This window comes from Phalangium opilio, unplaced genomic scaffold, assembly GCF_054372755.1.
Source record: "Phalangium opilio isolate 3A_F unplaced genomic scaffold, DU_Popi_V2 ptg000013l_1, whole genome shotgun sequence".
NCBI classification, from domain to species: domain Eukaryota; kingdom Metazoa; phylum Arthropoda; class Arachnida; order Opiliones; family Phalangiidae; genus Phalangium; species Phalangium opilio.
This window is the reverse complement of record NW_028324148.1, coordinates 14,836,775-14,855,837: the sequence shown is the minus strand read 5'-3', so window position 1 is coordinate 14,855,837 and position 19,063 is coordinate 14,836,775. Positions and strand designations below refer to the sequence as shown.

The 19,063-nt window shown below is 38.1% G+C and overlaps 4 protein-coding genes across 5 annotated transcripts; all 4 read right to left on the bottom strand.

Annotated features, from left to right (window-relative positions):
• Nucleotides 1-1,662: 1,662 nt before the first annotated feature.
• LOC149709464 (glucose dehydrogenase [FAD, quinone]-like) lies at nt 1,663-5,095 on the bottom strand. Of its 2 annotated transcripts, XM_089864839.1 has the most exons (6): nt 4,559-5,095; nt 4,315-4,485; nt 3,913-4,221; nt 3,205-3,379; nt 2,230-2,449; nt 1,663-1,960 (listed from the first exon to the last, which is right to left on the bottom strand). In XM_089864839.1, exons 2-6 carry the CDS (start codon nt 4,318-4,320, stop codon nt 1,825-1,827), a joined length of 846 nt encoding a protein of 281 aa, XP_089720965.1. In that variant the 5' UTR covers nt 4,321-4,485; nt 4,559-5,095; the 3' UTR covers nt 1,663-1,824. The 2 variants fall into 2 exon arrangements, with proteins under 2 accessions (XP_089720965.1, XP_089720966.1); XM_089864840.1 differs by having other exon boundaries at nt 4,315-5,095.
• Nucleotides 5,096-6,871: 1,776 nt separating this feature from the next.
• LOC149709463 (glucose dehydrogenase [FAD, quinone]-like) lies at nt 6,872-10,619 on the bottom strand. The gene is made up of 6 exons (XM_089864036.1): nt 10,606-10,619; nt 10,413-10,540; nt 8,649-8,854; nt 7,327-7,519; nt 7,104-7,261; nt 6,872-6,928 (listed from the first exon to the last, which is right to left on the bottom strand). The coding sequence occupies exons 1-6, from the start codon at nt 10,617-10,619 to the stop codon at nt 6,872-6,874; spliced, it is 756 nt and encodes a 251-aa protein (XP_089720162.1).
• LOC149709461 (glucose dehydrogenase [FAD, quinone]-like) lies at nt 10,592-18,950 on the bottom strand. The gene is made up of 15 exons (XM_089864034.1): nt 18,851-18,950; nt 18,169-18,395; nt 17,795-18,044; nt 17,393-17,524; nt 17,147-17,268; nt 16,914-16,997; nt 14,217-14,355; nt 13,544-13,749; nt 13,271-13,463; nt 13,051-13,182; nt 12,867-12,944; nt 12,553-12,794; nt 12,188-12,490; nt 11,199-11,373; nt 10,592-11,135 (listed from the first exon to the last, which is right to left on the bottom strand). Exons 1-15 carry the CDS (start codon nt 18,948-18,950, stop codon nt 10,873-10,875), a joined length of 2,646 nt encoding a protein of 881 aa, XP_089720160.1. The 3' UTR covers nt 10,592-10,872.
• On the bottom strand, nt 14,808-17,186 carry LOC149709462 (glucose dehydrogenase [FAD, quinone]-like). The gene is made up of 5 exons (XM_089864837.1): nt 16,827-17,186; nt 16,448-16,750; nt 15,864-16,038; nt 15,581-15,800; nt 14,808-15,023 (listed from the first exon to the last, which is right to left on the bottom strand). Exons 1-5 carry the CDS (start codon nt 16,869-16,871, stop codon nt 14,894-14,896), a joined length of 873 nt encoding a protein of 290 aa, XP_089720963.1. The 5' UTR covers nt 16,872-17,186; the 3' UTR covers nt 14,808-14,893.
• Nucleotides 18,951-19,063: the final 113 nt, after the last annotated feature.

The window sequence follows — 19,063 nt, the reverse complement described above, 5'->3', positions numbered from 1 at the left end:
CTACATTATATTATTTACTCACATAAAATCCTATATTATAATATTTACTCACATAAAATCCTATATTATAATATTTACTCACATAAAATACTATATTATTTTATGTACTCACATAAAATCCTATATTATATTATTTACTCACATAAAATACTATATTATATTATTTACTCACTTAAAATACTATATTATATTTACTCACATAAAATACTATATTATATTATTTACTCACATAAAATACTATATTATATTATTTACTCACATAAAATACTATATTATATTATTTACTCACATAAAATACTATATTATATTATTTACTCACATAAAATACTATCTTTTATTATTTACTCACATAAAATACTATATTTTATTATTTACTCACATAAAATACTATCTTTTATTATTTACTCACATAAAATACTATCTTTTATTGTTTACTCACATAAAATACTATATTTTATTATTTACTCACATAAAATACTATATTTTATTATTTACTCACATAAAATACTGTATTTTATTATTTACTCACATAAAATACTATATTTTATTATTTACTCACATAAAATACTGTATTTTATTATTTACTCACATAAAATACTATATTATATTATTTACTCACATAAAATACTATAATATATTATTTACTCATATAAAATCCTATATTATATTATTTACTCATATAAAATCCTATATTATATTATTTCGTCCTATAATATCCTATAAATCGGATTAAAAAATACCTTAATTTTCCTATAAGAAATAAATTTTTGGTTGAACTCGCTGGTATATAGTTACGGCGTTTTAGATACAAGGTGCATTATCTTTGTCCCATATAGTAACTTATTGATTTTTTTTTCTTCTCTCTTTGATGGTTCTAAGAACAAAAGAGAAGCCATTAAAAGTAGTCTTGAAGTCAAGTAAAAGAGTTCCTTCCAAGGAAGCCAAACAAAACCAGACCTTTGTCTTATATTCTTTAACATCTTCAAAATATATTTATCGCTTCCAATCGGCCATAAGTACTTTGAGTTTAAGGGTTTAGGAAACACCGAATTAAAAGATAGCGAGAGAGGGATATGCCCTTCTTTAATTTTTAAATGACAACCTAATTCCGTCGTTATGTAAAACGACTGGTATCCAGAGCAAATATAATATAATAGAAAGTAAGCCTCGTGCGTGGAATTAACGTTGCTTCCGCAACCGAAGTTCAGAAGGATGATTGTTTGAGTCGTAAAGATAACATCTATGAAATTTTGCCCATCAAGGAATAACCCCTTAGACAAGATATAATCAAGAAGCGATATCTAGTTTATTAGGGAGAAGGTTTAAGATGCCTAAGTATTCGCGCGCCGTAGTCCCAGTCCCCCTTTCAAAATACAAGGGGGGGGGACGTAAAAGGAGGGCGGGCTATTTCGCTACACTCTCCTCAGTCGGAAAATATGTAATTTTCGGTATTCGCGTCGTGCTGACGTGGGTTTTCAAGAACCAATGAGATGCTGGTTGTGATTTAGAGGCGGCGGGGATTAACCCAGGACAGGCTACGTTTGGACTGGAGATAAGGCTAGAAATGTGGACTTATTTATACGTTCTCCCTAGTAAACTAGATATCCCTTCTTGATGTAATCATTGGAGAGTGTGAATTGACCTTGCATCTGAGGCAATGTAGCTGACAATTTAATTTAATTCAGACTATTTCCTTGTTATGCCAAACAACTGATATCAGAGGCAAATGTAAATAACAGAAAGTGAGACTGTTTAATTAAACAGCAGTGTTTACTGCCCTTTATGGTTAAATATACGTTAAAAAGTGCCTTGGTTAAAGCAACGCTAACTGCCATATTCTTTCTTGATTATGTCAGCTCCTTTTTCTCCAATCATAATGGCTGCGGCGTTGGTATTGGCCGAAACCACAATGGGCATGACTGAAGCGTCCATGACTCTCAAACCATTTATTCCCTTAACCCTAAAATGCAACGTTAATAAACTTCGTTTGAATTATGCTCCTTTCAATACTTAAAGAGAAACCAATACACAGGTGGGACGCCGCCTTCATAGGTTATTTCCCTAAATCAATAGGCAACGCCAGATGGCGCCCGAGTTCAATACCGACTTGCGCGCCTCTTGGTGTTAGGGAAATAACCCAAGATGGCTGCCCCTCCCCTGTGGTGGTCTATTGATGTAGGTTCACAGCAGCTAAACAATCCTTGTTAGTTTCAAGTATTCAGTACATACTTGAGGTCAGGGTCGACGACCGTGGTGGGGTCATTAGGCTGTCCCATTTTACTTGTTCCAGCTGAGTGCGCGAATGATGAAGTCAACAGTCTGGAAATGCACCCAAAATACTCCTCAGAGGCTAGCTCGAATTCTTCACAACCGGGCACTGGACCGATTAGTTCTGGCTTGTATTTCTCAAACGCTGGCATTTGCGTAAATTCGTGAGCCTTTATCATCCCTAAAGAAGTACAGGACCATTTAACACTGATGTACTGGAATGGAAATTCGACTCGTGGTTCTTTTATGGCAGCGCCTCTAGCGCCACGCTGCGACCATTATTTAAACTTTTTCGACACAAACCATAGTCATAACATGATCTATGAGTCGAAACGTTTCGGTACTCTACCGCTAGGGGCGACGAGAGGCTATGCCAATAGAAGAACGGAACGGCGTTTTAGCTTATCATTCCAGTTCGTTCATCTGTGTTTAATGGTCTTAGATTATTGAACCGAAGTTCAGTGGTTTCTATGGCTAATGACCGATTTTGACCCCCTCATACCAAAAGTATATAGATATAAAAACGAAAAGTACACTCCGTTGAAACTTTTTTGCGCCGTGTAATATGAAAAGCCGCGCCTCCTTTATCCCAGCCAGAATAGTGTCGATCCCCCTGTGTGGACAATAAAGTAGCAGATGCTAGCTCTAGTATCAAAAACTAACGCCTGGATCGCTAGCGTCATGTACTACTTTCTATAAACCTTTGACGTCAGGAAGCTCTTCCCTGATTGGTTAGTTCCTGTAGGCGGTTAATTTATAGGAGGGTAGTTTGCTTCTCAGTTTACATGTCTACAGCCAAAGGCAGCTAAGTAATTGTTAATGAAGTGTACTTTTTGTTTATATTCTCTATGCTTTTGGTTTTACTTCGATCCTATAATTACTCTTTTCAACATGCAGTTCTTAATTCCTGTCGCGTTTCCTAAGCACGTATCTTACCTGCTGCGAGAACCTTCAAGTCAATGGGTTCTTTTAAATAATTGGGTTGAATTACTGGAGGGTCCCGTGGATTATTCGATTGCAGTGTAATGGTACCTCTCGATTTAACGTGCAAATTGGCCGGTATAATTGAAAAGCAAGGAACGTCACGAAATTGTTCGAAAAAGTCCCTGACCTATGGGTGGAAATATGGATAAGTGAAATCATATTCGTTTAAACAGGAATACATCATGTTCCCATGCATCGTATGTTAATTTTATGGGTATACCGGGCTTGAAAACTTAGTACACGTCACGTGACGCCTCATAATTCTGATGGCGTCTTTCTAACTGTGATTTCATTGGTTGGTATCAACATCAGGGGGCAAGGTATAACACGCACCGAGATATATTATTCAAGAGGTAAAATATAGGGGTCGTACATGATGTTTAGTGTACATAGCTCTTGCTAAGGATTTAGTACCAAACGATAATTATGGAATTCACTCTATCACGGTGCGATGCCCATTTGAAGTTTGATGAGCGGGAGAGCAAACAGAAATGGTGCCATGAGCCCGGGAAGAATCATGTTACATGACTAAAGTATTAAGAGGATACAGAGTGTCATCCTTCTATTATCCCCTTCTGATGATACCAATTCTTTGGGAATAGTATCTAGACTGACAAAGGTTTCCACCCTGTATATAAGATTTTAAAGAAATGATCCTACATCTTTTTCCAACGCCATTAAGTCCATCAAATTATTCACGGGAGAGAAGAAATATTGCATATCGTTGTAATCTCCCGGTAGAGTTTCGTGCCGGGTTTTATAGTAGCCAAATACTTCGATTAGTCCAGGCGTTGACATTGGGCCCTTCAAGACTGCGGTGTCCGGGTTACTAGACGTTGAAGCCTGAAATTCTTCACGCAACTGAGCCATGGATACCCCATTTGAGCTCTCCATTTTGTAGATTAGACCCAAGACGGCGACGTGGTCGTGCAAATTCAAACCAACTGGAAGGTCTTCGACTAATTCAATCTGAAATTAAGTTCATTGTAATACGGGAATTGGATTGGTCGTAAACTGCCCTGAACCCGCATTGAAGTTGTTCAAATTGATTTGAAACCAAACCTTCATTTTTTCCAGGTGTGTTTTGGGACCAATCCCAGACAAGAGTAAAATTTGTGGCGTGTTGATGGTTCCGGCGCTGACAATTACTTCCTTGTCGGCTTTGGCGTAGAATGTTTGACCATCTTTTAAGTAATAAACTCCCTTGGCCGTTTTAGTTTCGTCAATATCAATCTTGCAATTAAAAAGAACATAATTGTCAATTTCGTGTGAAAAATATCATAAACCATAAGTAGAAGTAACTTGCTTTTGTGACGAGAGCTTCGGTTATTATTTCCAGATTATTTCTACCAGATGCGGGATCTAGATAAGCTTTTACGGTGCTACAACGGTAGCCATCTCGAATCGTAGCCTGAGTGGTCGCGAATCCTTTATAGAGAATTGACTATGGTTAATATCAATAGTATATAATACTCTTCTTCGAGAGAAGTGTACCACCATAAAGCGGGGGGGGGGTAATTGTAACGTGATTCTTCCCAACATCAGAACTAAAACATTTGGAGTGCACAAGGTTACTAAACCGAATCACATACGCCATGTAAATAGTTCCCTCGTCGTTACTCTATTAGCGCTGAACTATTTGCCAAGGCGCATGCGCCAGTGCAGATTCTTCCCAACATCAGCTAAAATATTCGGTGTGCACAAGGTTACCAAACCGAATGACATACGCGATCAAAATAGTTCCCTCGTCATTACTCTATTAGCGCTGAACTATTTGTCAAGGCGCATGCGCTTGTGCAGATTTTGTCCCACGTCAAGACAATCAAGGTTTGTGCCTGGTTGATTGCTCAGGATTTAGTAAATACCAAACAGTAATTATAGAATTCACCCTAGCACGGTGCGATAGTTACCGATCTGGAGTTTGATGAGCGGGAGAGCAAACAAAAAGGGTAATTCCCTGGCCCGGGAAGAATCATGTTACATAACTAAAGTATTAAGAGGATACAGAGTGCCATCCTTCTGTTATCCCCTTCTGGTTTTGCCCAAATTACCAAAAGGTTTCCAAATTACGGTATCATGTAAATCGGTAATTTTCCGTGGTATTTGGTAAATTACGGACTCGCATGCTATTTTTAGCCACATCGTAGTATACGATGAGGCTCTTAGTTTGACGCGAGCCGTAGTAGTAGTAACAGTAGTGGCCGGAGTTTTCGCTATCGTTATCGTTATATTTTAGCGTAAAAGGAACTCGATAGTACCTAAACCCACCAATAGGGGTGGCTGAGCTCTGTTAGAGATTTTATTTTAAATAAAATTTGTTTTGGTCACAGCCGGGATTCGAACCCAGGTCGTTCACGCAGCAGTAAGACACTCTACCACTATACCACGAGGGCTTGACAATAAGAGCGAGTTTTCTTCCTTTAATTTATCTCTAAAAGGTCGGGAATGAGGGAGGGCCCTATTAATTTCTGGGGTCGGATACTTATGTATTTTTGGGGTCGGATACTTCTGAATTTGTGTCTTTTGGTCTTTATATTTCTTTTCTTTATATTTTCTGAATTTGTATCTTTGGGGTTTCTGCATTGGTATCTTTCGGGTCGGATACCTTCAAATTTGTATCTTTCGGGTCGGATACTTCTGAATTGGTATCTTTCGGGTCGGATACTTCTGAATTGGTATCTTTCGGGTCGGATACTTCTGAATTTGTATCTTTCGGGTCGGATACTTCTGAATTTGTATCTTTGGGGTCGGATACTTCTGAATTTGTATCTTTGGGGTCGGATACTTCTGAATTTGTATCTTTGGGGTCGGATACCTCTGAATTTGTATCTTTGGGGTCGGATACCTCTGAATTTGTATCTTTGGGGTCGGATACCTCTGAATTTGTATCTTTGGGGTCGGATACCTCTGAATTTGTATCTTTGGGGTCGGATACTTCTGAATTTGTATCTTTGGGGTCGGATACTTCTGAATTTGTATCTTTGGGGTCGGATACTTCTGAATTTGTATCTTTGGGGTCGGATACTTCTGAATTTGTATCTTTGGGGTCGGATACTTCTGAATTTGTATCTTTGGGGTCGGATACTTCTGAATTTGTATCTTTGGGGTCGGATACTTCTGAATTTGTATCTTTGGGGTCGGATACTTCTGAATTTGTATCTTTGGGGTCGGATACTTCTGAATTTGTATCTTTGGGGTCGGATACTTCTGAATTTGTATCTTTGGGGTCGGATACTTCTGAATTTGTATCTTTGGGGTCGGATACTTCTGAATTTGTATCTTTGGGGTCGGATACTTCTGAATTTGTATCTTTGGGGTCGGATACTTCTGAATTTGTATCTTTGGGGTCGGATACTTCTGAATTTGTATCTTTGGGGTCGGATACTTCTGAATTTGTATCTTTTGGTCTTTATATTTATTTTCTTTATATTTTCTGAATTTGTATCTTTGGGGTTTCTGCATTGGTATTTTTCGGGTCGGATACTTTCGAATTTGTATCTTTGGGGTCGTATACTCCACCAGACTTCATTAAAGTGGAAGTGGCGACTTTAATTCTTAAAATAACCATTAATAATCTAAATTTTTTAAAGGCAAATTATGGAAAGAAAGGTAGAGCTTGTTATATTTCCCCTTCCCGCGGGCGCCGGCCTTTACTGGCTGAGGCTCCGCTCTGCCTCTACCGGTATTACGGTTATCACTGTTTAGGGTAGGGCATCGAGGGGCTATTCACTCTGATTTTTATGTACGGTAAATCTAAATCATTTAAGCATTGGTATGGTATAGAGGGGTTATCCACTCATTAGGGTAGGGTATAGAGGGGCTATTCACTCGTATGATGTGGCTACTATTACGAGCCCTTGGGCCGTCTTGTTATAACCTCCTTGTTGGTGACCATTATAGTCCAAAGTCGGACATCCGGCTTCCCTCGTGGCTTGCAAAAAATCTTCCCTCATTTCGGTGTGGTAATTGGGCTCCGAAACTGTGAGATTACCGTTTGTACCGTGGTAATCTAAACGAAGACGCTTTTATATACTTTACGCTGAATAAAATACTTCGTAGTATCGCGTTACGTACCAATTTCGATATGTTGCGGATCAATTTGTACCCCTTCCGCTTTTTTGAAATATGGCAACACTGCCTCGTAGTTCCAACCGGTGGCTCCCATCTCCTCCCAAAGGTCAAAGTCGGCTTTGCTCCCGCGAGTGTACAACATAAAGTTAACCGAGCTCCCACCTCCCAAAGCGTGTCCAGCATAAAAGAGGCAACGCTGTTTTCAGTTATTCATTTAAAAAACATGTTGTTCATTTAGTATGTCATAGGCCTGCTCCCTTTTCCAAACGATACCGTATCACAACGAGTACAGGTTGGTCATTCTTTCTCCCCCCTATGTTTTGGAGTCCTTCCTATATTTCCCATTTTTCCCTATATTTTGAAACCATTCCTATATTTCCCATTTTTCCCTATGTTTTGAAACCATTCCTATATTTCCCATTTTTCCCTATATTTCGAAACCATTCCTATATTTCCCATTTTTTCCCTATATTTCGAAACCATTCCTATATTTCCCATTTTTCCCTATGTTTTGAAACCATTCCTATATTTCCCATTTTTCCCTATATTTTGAAACCATTCCTATATTTCCCAATTTTCCCTATATTTTGAAGTTCTTCCTGTAATTCCCATTTTTCCATATATTTTGAAACCATTCCTATATTTCCTATTTTTCCCTATATTTTGAAACCATGCCTATATTTCCTATTTTTCCCTATATTTTGAAACCATGCCTATATTTCCTATTTTTCCCTATATTTTGAAACCATGCCTATATTTCCCATTTTTCCCTATATTTTGAAACCATTCCTATATTTCCCATTTTTCCCTATATTTTGAAACCATTCCTATATTTCCCAATTTTCCCTATATTTTGAAGTTCTTCCTGTAATTCCCATTTTTCCATATATTTTGAAACCATTCCTATATTTCCTATTTTTCCCTATATTTTGAAACCATGCCTATATTTCCTATTTTTCCCTATATTTTGAAACCATGCCTATATTTCCTATTTTTCCCTATATTTTGAAACCATGCCTATATTTCCTATTTTTCCCTATATTTTGAAACCATGTTGCCTATATTTCCTATTTTTCCCTATATTTTGAAACCATGCCTATATTTCCCATTTTTTCCTATACTTTGAAATCCTTCCTATGTTAAATTTCCTTCCTAAATATTTAACTCTTTCCTATATTTCCAATTTTTCCCCATATTTTAATTTAACTCTATCCTATATTTTCCATTTTTACGACGATACCTAACACTTACATATTATTATTAATTTAAACAAAAGTCGTAAAATGATAAAATTTGATAAAGTCGTAAAAGAAATGTAGATTTACCCCGTCGAGTTGTTTGAGGCAACTGTATTGGGACGGTTCTACCGTGTAATTCCAGCTCAATTCAGATCCCCATACATTTAAACCAATGTTCAGGGGTACCTCGGAGGCCTTTGAAGGTCTAGGACCGGCTTCAAGAAGCAAGACGCTTATATTTTCATCCTCGCTTAAGCGACTAGCTACTGTCGAACCCGCTGACCCAGCACCCACTGAAGATAACAAATTTAATCATTAATTTAGTCACATCCGATAAAATTAAACGCTATCATAGTTAATTTTTATTTTTCCGTAACAAACAGAATAATAACCTTAATCTTACCTACAATAAAGTCGTAGTTTCCAACCGATTGCACCGTCGTGTCACTGGCAATATTGCCAATGCAATACAAAATTTGCAACAATAAACTACACGAGATAAATTGTGGGCTGTTCATAATTGCCGAGTTTAAACATCCAGAGCGTAGTATTATCGTATCAAAAGTGAATTTTGTTTTTATTATTGACGTGTTTACGAAGTATGTCAAACTGAAGGTTCGCAAATACTTTTTTGGAGCAATGTTACCTTGTTATTTGGGTCACCGTAGAATACCACTATAATGTGTTTTTGTTTAGCCTCCAGTTACGCTAGCTTTCACGGTTACTGAAGCAATTTATATTTTTTACATTTCAAACCAAGCAATTTATATTTATTACATTTCAAACCAAGCAATTTATATTTATTACATTTCAAACCAAGCAATTTATATTTATTACATTTCAAACCAAGCAATTTATATTTATTACATTTCAAACCAAGCAATTTATATTTATTACATTTCAAACCAAGCAATTTATATTTATTACATTTCAAACCAAGCAATTTATATTTATTACATTTCAAACCAAGCAATTTATATTTATTACATTTCAAACCAAGCAATTTATATTTATTACATTTCAAACCAAGCAATTTATATTTATTACATTTCAAACCAAGCAATTTATATTTATTACATTTCAAACCAAGCAATTTATATTTATTACATTTCAAACCAAGCAATTTATATTTATTACATTTCAAACCAAGCAATTTAATTTAATTAAAGTTGTCTTTCAGATTTATACCTAAGTTTAAGGCGTCGTTCTTAAAATACTTCAATCATAAATTGAAAACGGTGACCAGTATCCTCAAAATCAATCCTAGAACTCGAACATAGAACCATCGCGGTTTATTTTGGTTCTACCAAGGATAGATCTAATTTTAGAAGTAGGAATGGAGAACAGAGTAATGTGGGCGCGCATCAAAGTCCCGGACCCCCTTCCACGGGATGGAGGGGTATGAAAGAAAAGGCGGGTCATAGCGAAAGAGGTAAAAAGGAATGACGCATTTTTCGCCTTCCCCGTCAGCAACGTCACCAAAACGTAGTTTAAGTGAGCCAATAAGATAATTTAAACTTTTCTTTACGTGCTGGAGGGAGGAACTCTATACTGGGCTAAGAGTCGGACTGAAGTAAATACTAACCGTTCTCCATTCCTACTTCTAAAATTAAATCTATCCCTGGTTCTACCCTCATTTTTGGAAGAACCTGTAAATTCGACGAACAACTTTTCACTATATTTTATAATAATTAACAATGATTCCAATTAGCTGCGTGTAGGCCTATTCATGATAAGACTGATCAGAACTAGGTTTCCTTCCTTGGTTATAAATATTTTTATTTTCATGAACACGTCTTAATTGAATCATGTTATAAAAGCGTACAGAGTTCGACTTTATTTAGTTACTACCTTCGCCATGAATGATGATTTGAGCTGCTTTTTCTCCAATCATAATGGCATTTGCGCTAGCACTGGCCGAAACAAGAACGGGACTGATGGATTCGTCCACCACTCGTAGACCATATATTCCCTTCACCCTAAAATACACACACAAAGTGTATTGTATGTCACGTGATATAATCTGAAAAGCTCCCGAGTTCACCCTAAACATATCATTTACCAGATAAGATTTATTTAATCGATTAAGGTTGGGTTTTAATATTATTTTAATCGATTAAGGCTGGTAGTCGATCAGTGTAGTATTAGGAAAGCTGTTTTTAATCTATTAAGATGTAATATTTATGAAGCTAATCGGTAAAGGTTTATGATTAGGAAAATTGCTATTAATCGATTAAGGTGTAGGATTTGTAAAGTTGTTAATAATCGATTAACGTGTAGGATTTTGGTAGATGCCTGTATTTTAACAGAACTAGTCGTTAAAAATATTTTTTGGCAGAAGTTCATGATCATACTTGAGTTGAGGATCAACAACTGTGGTTGGGTCACGTGGATTTCCCATTTTGCACGACCCGCCGCCGTTTGAACTTGCAAAGCTAAGTTGTTTCACTATACACTCGAAATACTTGTCAGATGGAAACCCGCAATGTTCGCAACCGGGCGCAGGCCCAATTAGTTTGGGTTTGTATTTGGCGAAAGCGCGTGTTTTAGTAATTTCATGCGCCTCTTTCATACCTATTTAGGAGTTTCAAGTTATACAAGGTTTATTGGACAAGCCGCCTTCACCAAGAGACTTACCGTAGACAAGGGCCTTTAAGTCATCCGGGTCTCCAAGATAATTCATTGCTATTATGGGAGGATCGTATGGGTTTGACGAAGACAAAGTTACGGTGCCTCTCGATTTTGGGTGCAGCTTTAGTGGAACTATTGTGAATGCAGGGACTTCAGATTTTTTACCAAAGAATTCTCGCACCTGTGAAAATATTGATAACCAATTTACATTATTCCCTCAATCGAGGCGTAGCAGGACTTTGTTGCATAGAGAAGATTTTTAAATATTTCTGGGTGCCATTTATTAAAATGGCGGCGGATTGGAAAATCTTTCTTAGTACGCGCCTACTACTTATGAGTAACGTTCCTGCAAATTGTCAGCCTTCTAGGGCAAGCGGTTTGGGCTGGGTGTTGATAATCAGTCAGGCAGGACTTTGATTTATATAGATATAGTTGATAACATAAGGACATCATCTCTCTAAGGGCCCAAGATTCTATGTTACGGTTGAAATGTATGTATGTCCGATTTGGTCAGCCATCCGTCTCATCTCAAGTGGTATAATAATTGTATAGCCTAAACAGAGGCCGAGCGCATTCGCTGCAGAGTAACCCGGCATTGAACATTTTTCCCTCCTTCAAAGATTTCTCACGACAGCTCTTCGTGATTTTTACTAAGCGCGAATTTACCTCTTGTGTCTGAGAGAGCTGGGGGTTCTGGAAATTCTCTTACTTATTTTTTCCCCGCAGTCCTTCTTCTCTCGCCTCCCCGCCTGTTTTAGTTTGATTCCCAACCGCTTGGGAGCGTTATCTCAGAGCTCGCGTCTAGACCACGACCGGCTTAGGATATCGGTCGTGGCTGATTTTGAAAATTATTTTTTTCTCCCGCGAATTTCACGAAAAATTCGGAAGGAGCCCCTATACAAAATCTACGTCACATTTAGCAGAACTAGATGTTTTTGCTAATAGATGCGCTTGGGCCCTTAGAGAGATGATGTCCTTATGATGATAATAATTACATTTTCGTTAAAGAGGGAAGATGTGGCGGGACGGTTAGTTGAGCTAAAGCTGAGTTGTATATCATTGTAGTCTCCCTTTATTGTTTCGTACGGTGTTTTCAAATAGCCAATCGCCTCGATTAACGTCGGTGCTGATCGAACCCCATTTAGAACATCAGGATATTTGCATACAATAGCTTCCCTTATATTCGTTAGTTCCGTTGTGGTTATGACGTTGCACGAATCTATTTCGTAGACCAGTCCCATAACGGTGATGTGGTCTTGCAAATTCTGTCCAACTGGAAGATCCTGAACTACTTTAATCTGCGTCAAATATAGAATTTGAGACGCAAGTTTCGCAGACACATCTAGACTGGTCATCTTACATTCAATTCGTCCAAGTGCTTTTTAGGACCAATTCCAGATAGCATTAGAAGTTTCGGTGTTTCGATGACTCCGGCGCTGACAATTACTTCCTTGTTGGCTTTTGCGTAGTATGTCATTCCATCTTTGACGTAGTGGACTCCCTTTGCGGTTTTGGTTTCGTCTATGTGAATCTTTGAAGAGAATGTTAAAAGTTTAACTGATTTCGAAGTTTCGCACAACTTGGTTTGAATTACAATTTGTTCTAACAGTTACATTTTTTCATCACTTACCTTTGTAACTAGAGCTTCAGTTATGATTTTGAGGTTTGTTCTGCCGCGAGCCGGTTCTAGGTAGGCTTTGACCACGCTACATCGGTAGCCATCACGTATTGTAGCTTGCAGCTTTCCGAAACCTACATACAAAGACAGGCATTTTTGATTTGAAGAATGAGAGATATTGTTCTACGTCTCAGAACATTTGCTCTCGTTCAATCTCTAAATGAATCAACTTTAACTCGCCTCCTTGCTTTTTTCCATTGAAATCCAGAGTCCGATACCCAGCTTCCCTCGTGGCTCCCAAGAAAACCTCCGCAATTTCAGTGCAGTATCTTGGGTTAGTTACTGTCAAATTACCATATTTTCCATGGTATTCTATAAGAAAATTCTAAGTTAATGTAGAAATAAATGGTGAAAATTTCGTAATAATCTACGGTATGCGTGACAAAGCGGCGTAACTTACCACTGTCTATCTCGCGTGAATCAATTTGTATTCCTTCAGCTTTTTTAAAATAAGGCAAAACAGCGTCGTAGTTCCAACCTGAGGCTCCCATTTTTTCCCAAAGGTCAAAGTCGGCTTTGCTCCCGCGAGCGTAGTACATATAACTAACGGAATTTGACCCTCCCAAAACGTTTCCCGTTCTAAAAGTGCAACTCTGCAATATTTTTCAAAAATATTTGCGAAGAAGTTAGAATCAACGTTTCAACTCTTAAAATGATAGTCGATACAACTTACCCCGTTCGGGGAGGAGAGGCAACTGTTGTCATTGGGTTCTATAACATAATTTGAGACGATCGAAGGCTTGGAAGATGTTAGCGGCGCTTTAAGTGGTATCTCGTTTTCCTTTTGGGGCTCGGGACCCGATTCAAGAAGGAGAACTGTTGTTTTTGTATTCTCGGACAAACGGCTAGCCACTGTCGAACCAGCGTTCCCGCTACCGACTTAGGGGTAAAACAAACACACGTCCCTTAATGGAATCTTTATCAGTCAAAGTCCTAACTGATTGACCGTCTGATAATCAAGGCCCAGCCCAAACCGCTTTATCTAGAGGTCTGAAATTTTGCAGGGATGTTACTATTAAGTAGTGGGCACGCGCCATGGAAGATTTTCCCAATCCGTAGCCATCTTGAAAATGGCGGTCGAAAATGTAAAAAGCCTTTATGAAATATCGTTAATCTTGCATTTCAGCCGATTTCGCTAATATTTAGTTCAATGGTTCACTATATCCCATAAACGAGCTTTTGGCTTCTATTTTCCGTTATCTTTAAAAATGGGTGTTCGAAAACCAACAAAAATATCCCGTTATTTCATAAGTTATGGGGTGGACCAAAACTTCACAATTGTCAATCGTACAGTCGTTTCCCCATAGGAAACTGCTCCACTCGAATTGCGTTCAACAGTATCTTACCTACGATGTAATCGTGTGTTTCAGTTGTCTCTTTTATAACATCGGTGCCATACACGGTTTGTAAAAGAAATATCACTAATATAAATTGTTGAAACTTCATGGTCGCGGTTATCCTCGCTAGAGTTTCGTTTAATGGATACTATAATATTTGCCCGGTGTTAAATACAATTAGATCTTATTCTAAATGACACTAAAGTCCCTCAATTAGAAATTAATAGGCTAATTATTAATTGATTTTATTTTTCGTTACTGCGCAATTACTTGCATATTTCCGAAATTCGGTTACAAAGTTCAGGGAATAATGTTCATAAAATAATAACCTTTCGTGATTTTTTGCTGATAAACGTTTTCTTATTATAATTAATAGGTTAATTATTAATTCATTTACATTATAAATAGATTGATTGGCTTTTCATAACGTTGCAAAATTGGAATGATTTTGAAATTCGCCAATCAGATTTATGAGGCGTGACGGATACTAAGTTCTCAAGCCCCGCCCACAAAACCCGTGTAGAAATTAACATGGGATATATGGGGACGCAATGATTCCAAGTAGCTTCATTTATTATTGATAAGACTGACCAGTACTAATTTTCCTTGCTTAAAAATACTTTTTATTCACAGGCTCTTTATTGAATTATGTTATAAAGGCGTACAGAGTTGAACTCTTTATTTAGTCACCATCGTTGAATGATGAAATCAGCTGCTTTTTCTCCAATCATGATGGCATTTGTGTTAGTATTGGCCGAAACAAGAACGGGGCAGATTGATTCGTCAACAACTCGCAGACCATATATTCCCTTCACCCTAAAATAGTGTTTCAAATGTCACGTGATATAATCTTAAATAAAGCTCCCGAAATCACCCTTCACATATCAACTGCCAGATAAGATTTACTTAATCGATTAAAGATGGGTTTTAATATTATTTTAATCGATTAAGGTGTTTGGTTTGGAAAATTGTTTCTAATCAATGAAGGTGTTTGGATTTAGAAATTTCTTAGTCGATTGGTGTGGAAAGGTGTTTTTAATCTAAGGTGTAAGAGTTGGGAAATTTTTAATCAATTAAGGTGTTTGGTTTGGAAAATTGTTTTTGATCGATTAAGGTGTTTGGTTTGGAAAATTGTTTTTAATCGATTAAGGTGTTTGGTTTGGAAAATTGTTTTTAATCGATTAAGGTGTTTGGTTTGGAAAATTGTTTTTAATCGATTAAGGTGTTTGGTTTGGAAAATTGTTTTTAATCGATTAAGGTGTTTGGTTTGGAAAATTGTTTTTAATCGATTAAGGGGTATTATTTTGGAAGGTGCCTGCATTTTAACCGAACTAGTCGTTAAAATATTTTTTGCCAGACGTTTATGATCATACTTGAGTTGAGGATCAACAACGGTTGTTGGGTCACGTGGATTTCCCATTTTGCATGTTCCACCTCCGTTCGAATTTGCAAAGCTAAGGTGTTTCGCTATACACTCGAAATACTTGTCAGATGGAAACCTGCAATGTTCGCAACCGGGCGCAGGCCCAATTAGCTTGGGTTTGTATTTGGCGAAAGCGCGTGTTTTAGTTATTTCATGCGCCTCTTTCATACCTATTTAGGAGTTTCAAGTTATACAAGGTTTATTGGACAAGCCGCCTTGGCCAAGAGACTTACCGTAGACAAGTGCCTTTAAGTCGTCCGGGTTTCCGAGATAGTTCATTGCTATGATGGGAGGATCGTATGGGTTTGTTGAAGACAGAGTTACAGTGCCTCTCGATTTTGGGTGCAACTTTGCTGGGACAATTGTGAATGCAGGGACTTCAGATTTTTTAGCGAAGAATTCTCGCACCTGCGAAAATATTGATAACAAATTTGCATTACTACCTCAATCCTGACATTGTAGGGCCATGAATATGTTTAGATACTAACATATTATGGATTCCCAACTACGCCATAAAGCTGGCCACCAGTAAATACGCGTAAGTTATAAAGGTCACTTGAGGCAAAGGAGCTATAACTCAGGAGAATCATGAGTGGTGGGTTTGAAATGTCGCCCATGTGCAGAGAGATAGAATGTGAATTTCCCTCTCACTCGCAAGTTTGTGTGGGGACTCGGGAGTGGTTACCAGTATCTTATTTTTCCTCTGGTAAATGGGCGCCTACCAGAGATGGGAATCAATAATACGGAGGGCGTTACCACTCTATTGACGGGCCCAAAGCGTCAAAATGTACTCTTATCAACTCATTGTAATAATTACATTCTCGTTATAGAGGCGAAATATGGCGGGTCGGTTAATGGTGCTATAGGCGAGTTGTATATCATTGTAGTCTCCCTTTATTGTTTCGTATGGTGATTTCAAATAGCCATTCGCCTCGACTAACGTCGGAGTTGATCGAACTCCGTTTAGAACTGGCGGATATATAGATATATTAGCGTCCTTAATATTCGTAAGTTCCGTTGTGGTTATGACATTGCACGAATCTATTTCGTAGGCGAGTCCCATGACGGTGATGTGGTCTTGCAAATTCTGACCAACTGGAAGATCCTGAACTACTTTAATCTGCGTTAAATATATAGAATTTTAGACGCTAGTTCCGCCCTCACTTACACAGACATAAGTAAACTGGTCATCTTACATTCAATTCGTCCAAGTGCTTTTTAGGACCAATTCCAGATAGCATTAGAAGTTTCGGTGTTTCGATGGCTCCGGCGCTGACTATTACTTCCTTGTTAACCTTTGCGTAGTATGTTTTTCCGTCTTTCACGTAGTGGACTCCCCTTGTGGTTTTGGTTTCGTCTATGTGAATCTTGTAAAAAAAATTAGAAAAGTTTAAGCCTTAAGGAATGGGCAAATAGTTTAGTGAAAATCTTCTAAAACAGATGCTTTGGCAATACTGATTTCGGCACTACTTGGTTTGATATACAATTTGATCAGTTACGTTTTTTCATCACTTACCTTTGTAACTAGAGCTTCGGTAATAATTTTTAGGTTTGTTCTGTCGCGAGCCGGTTCTAGGTAGGCTTTGACCACACTACATCGGTAGCCATCACGTATGGTAGCTTGCTGCGTCCCGAAACCTATATAAAAAGACAGGCGTTTTTTGATTTGAAGAAGGAGAGATACTGTTCAATCTGTGCAACGTTTCTAGACGTTATTTACTTCCGTTCTATCTCTAGGCTAAATGAATCAGTTTTAACTCACCTCCTTGGTGTTTTCCGTTAAAATCCAGAGTCCGATATCCAACTTCCCTCGTGGCTCGCAAGAAAACCTCCAGCATTTCAGTGTAGTATCTTGGATTAGTTACTGTTAAATTACCATATTTGCCGTGGTATTCTAAAGGAAAATAATCAAAATTTAAAGTACAAATACAAGCCGTCATAGGAGACCAAGAAGCACCGCAAGAGGCTGTGCGAGTTGGCTAGCCTCCCTAAGCGTGTAGTGAACTGGTGCTCCGTCTGGCGGTGCCTCTTGGCGCGAGGGAAATAACCCAAGATGGCGGCCCCTCCCCTGTGCGTTGGTTTCTCTCCAAAGATTTAATGAAGGGGCTTACTGATGACTTAGTTGACAGCAGATTGGGTTGGGTTTTTGAGTCGATGCTTTAGTCTAACACTGATGAATAGGTCTGCGATAAATTAAGATTGACAAAACATCGTAACATACCTCTGTCTATCTCGCGTGAATCAATTTGTACGCCTTCTGCTTTTTTGAAATACGGCAAAACAGCGTCGTAGTTCCAACCGGTGGCTCCCATTTTCGCCCAAAGGTCAAAGTCGGCTTTGCTCCCGCGAGAGTAGTACATAAAACGAGTGGTACTTGATCCTCCCAAAACATTTCCCGATCTATAAGCGCAACTCTGCAATATTTTTCAAAAATATTTACCGAAAAGTTAAAATCTACATTTCAACTTTTAAAAGCGTAGTCGATACAATACAACTTCCTTTTTGTTAAACTCGATTTGAGTAAATTGGAAGACTTACTCCGTTAGGAGAAGAGAGGCAACTGTTGTCGTTGGGTTCTATAACATAATTTGAGGTGATCGAAGGCTTGGAAGATGTTAGCGGTGTTTTAAATGGTATCTCAGTTTCCTTTGGGGGCTCGGGACCGGCTTCAACAAGCAAAACGGTTGTTTTTGCGTTCGCGGACAAACGGCTAGCCACTGTCGAACCAGCGAAACCGCTACCAACTAAGGAGTAAGAGAAACAATCTGTATCAAAGTCCTGATTGACTAACTAACTGATAATCAAGGCCCAGCCCAAGCCGCTTTCCCTAGAAGGCTGAAATTTTGCAGGGACGTTACTCTTAAGTAGTAGGTACGTGCCAAGAAAAAATTTTTCAATCCTCCGCCATCTACAAAAATGGCGGCCTGAAATGTAAAAAGCCTTTTTTTGTGGAATAACGTACGCTCGTGTCAACCAATTTCGCTAATATTTAGTACACTGCTTCCCTATGTCCCATAAACGGGCCCTATTGCTTTTGGCTTCAATTTTCCTTCATCTTTAAAAATGGCTGTTTGAAAACTAATAAAAATATCCTGTTGTTTGATAAGTTACGGGGTGGACCAAAACTTTGTAAACGTTGATCGTATAGTCTTTTCCCCATAGGATACAGTTCCATTCGAAGATTGTTATTTAATATAATATACGGTTAACAGTATCTTACCTACGATGTAATCGTATGCTTCAGTTGTCTCTTTTATAACATCGGTTCCATACACGGTTTGTAAAAGAAATGTCGCCAATATAAATTGTTGATACTTCATATTCGCGGATAACCTCGCTATAGTTTCGTTTAATGGATACTAAAATACATGCCCGGTGTTAAATTCGATTAGATCTTATTCTAATTGATACTAAAGTCCCTCAATTAGAAATT

Excerpts from the sequence above, each read along its gene's own strand:
- LOC149709462 (XM_089864837.1), bottom strand. The coding sequence starts at position 16,871 with ATGCTATCTGGAATTGGTCCTAAAAAGCACTTGGACGAATTGAAT. Across the intron at positions 16,751-16,826 it reads AGCACTTGGACGAATTGAAT|ATTAAAGTAGTTCAGGATCT; the intron begins GTAAGATGACCA and ends TATTTAACGCAG. Across the intron at positions 16,039-16,447 it reads TTCGCCTCTATAACGAGAAT|GTGCGAGAATTCTTCGCTAA; the intron begins GTAATTATTACA and ends ATATTTTCGCAG.
- LOC149709464 (XM_089864840.1), bottom strand. Across the intron at positions 3,380-3,912 it reads TAATGGCGTTGGAAAAAGAT|GTCAGGGACTTTTTCGAACA; the intron begins GTAGGATCATTT and ends TTCCACCCATAG. Across the intron at positions 2,450-3,204 it reads CTTGAAGGTTCTCGCAGCAG|GGATGATAAAGGCTCACGAA; the intron begins GTAAGATACGTG and ends GTACTTCTTTAG.
- LOC149709461 (XM_089864034.1), bottom strand. The coding sequence starts at position 18,950 with ATGAAGTATCAACAATTTATATTGGCGACATTTCTTTTACAAACCGTG. Across the intron at positions 18,396-18,850 it reads AGCATACGATTACATCGTAG|ATTGTTTCTCTTACTCCTTA; the intron begins GTAAGATACTGT and ends ACTTTGATACAG. Across the intron at positions 11,136-11,198 it reads CTTAAAGGCCCTTGTCTACG|GTATGAAAGAGGCGCATGAA; the intron begins GTAAGTCTCTTG and ends ACTCCTAAATAG.
- LOC149709463 (XM_089864036.1), bottom strand. Across the intron at positions 7,262-7,326 it reads TCCGCAACATATCGAAATTG|ATTACCACGGTACAAACGGT; the intron begins GTACGTAACGCG and ends GTCTTCGTTTAG. Across the intron at positions 6,929-7,103 it reads ACAAGACGGCCCAAGGGCTC|AGGCAGAGCGGAGCCTCAGC; the intron begins GTAATAGTAGCC and ends TAATACCGGTAG.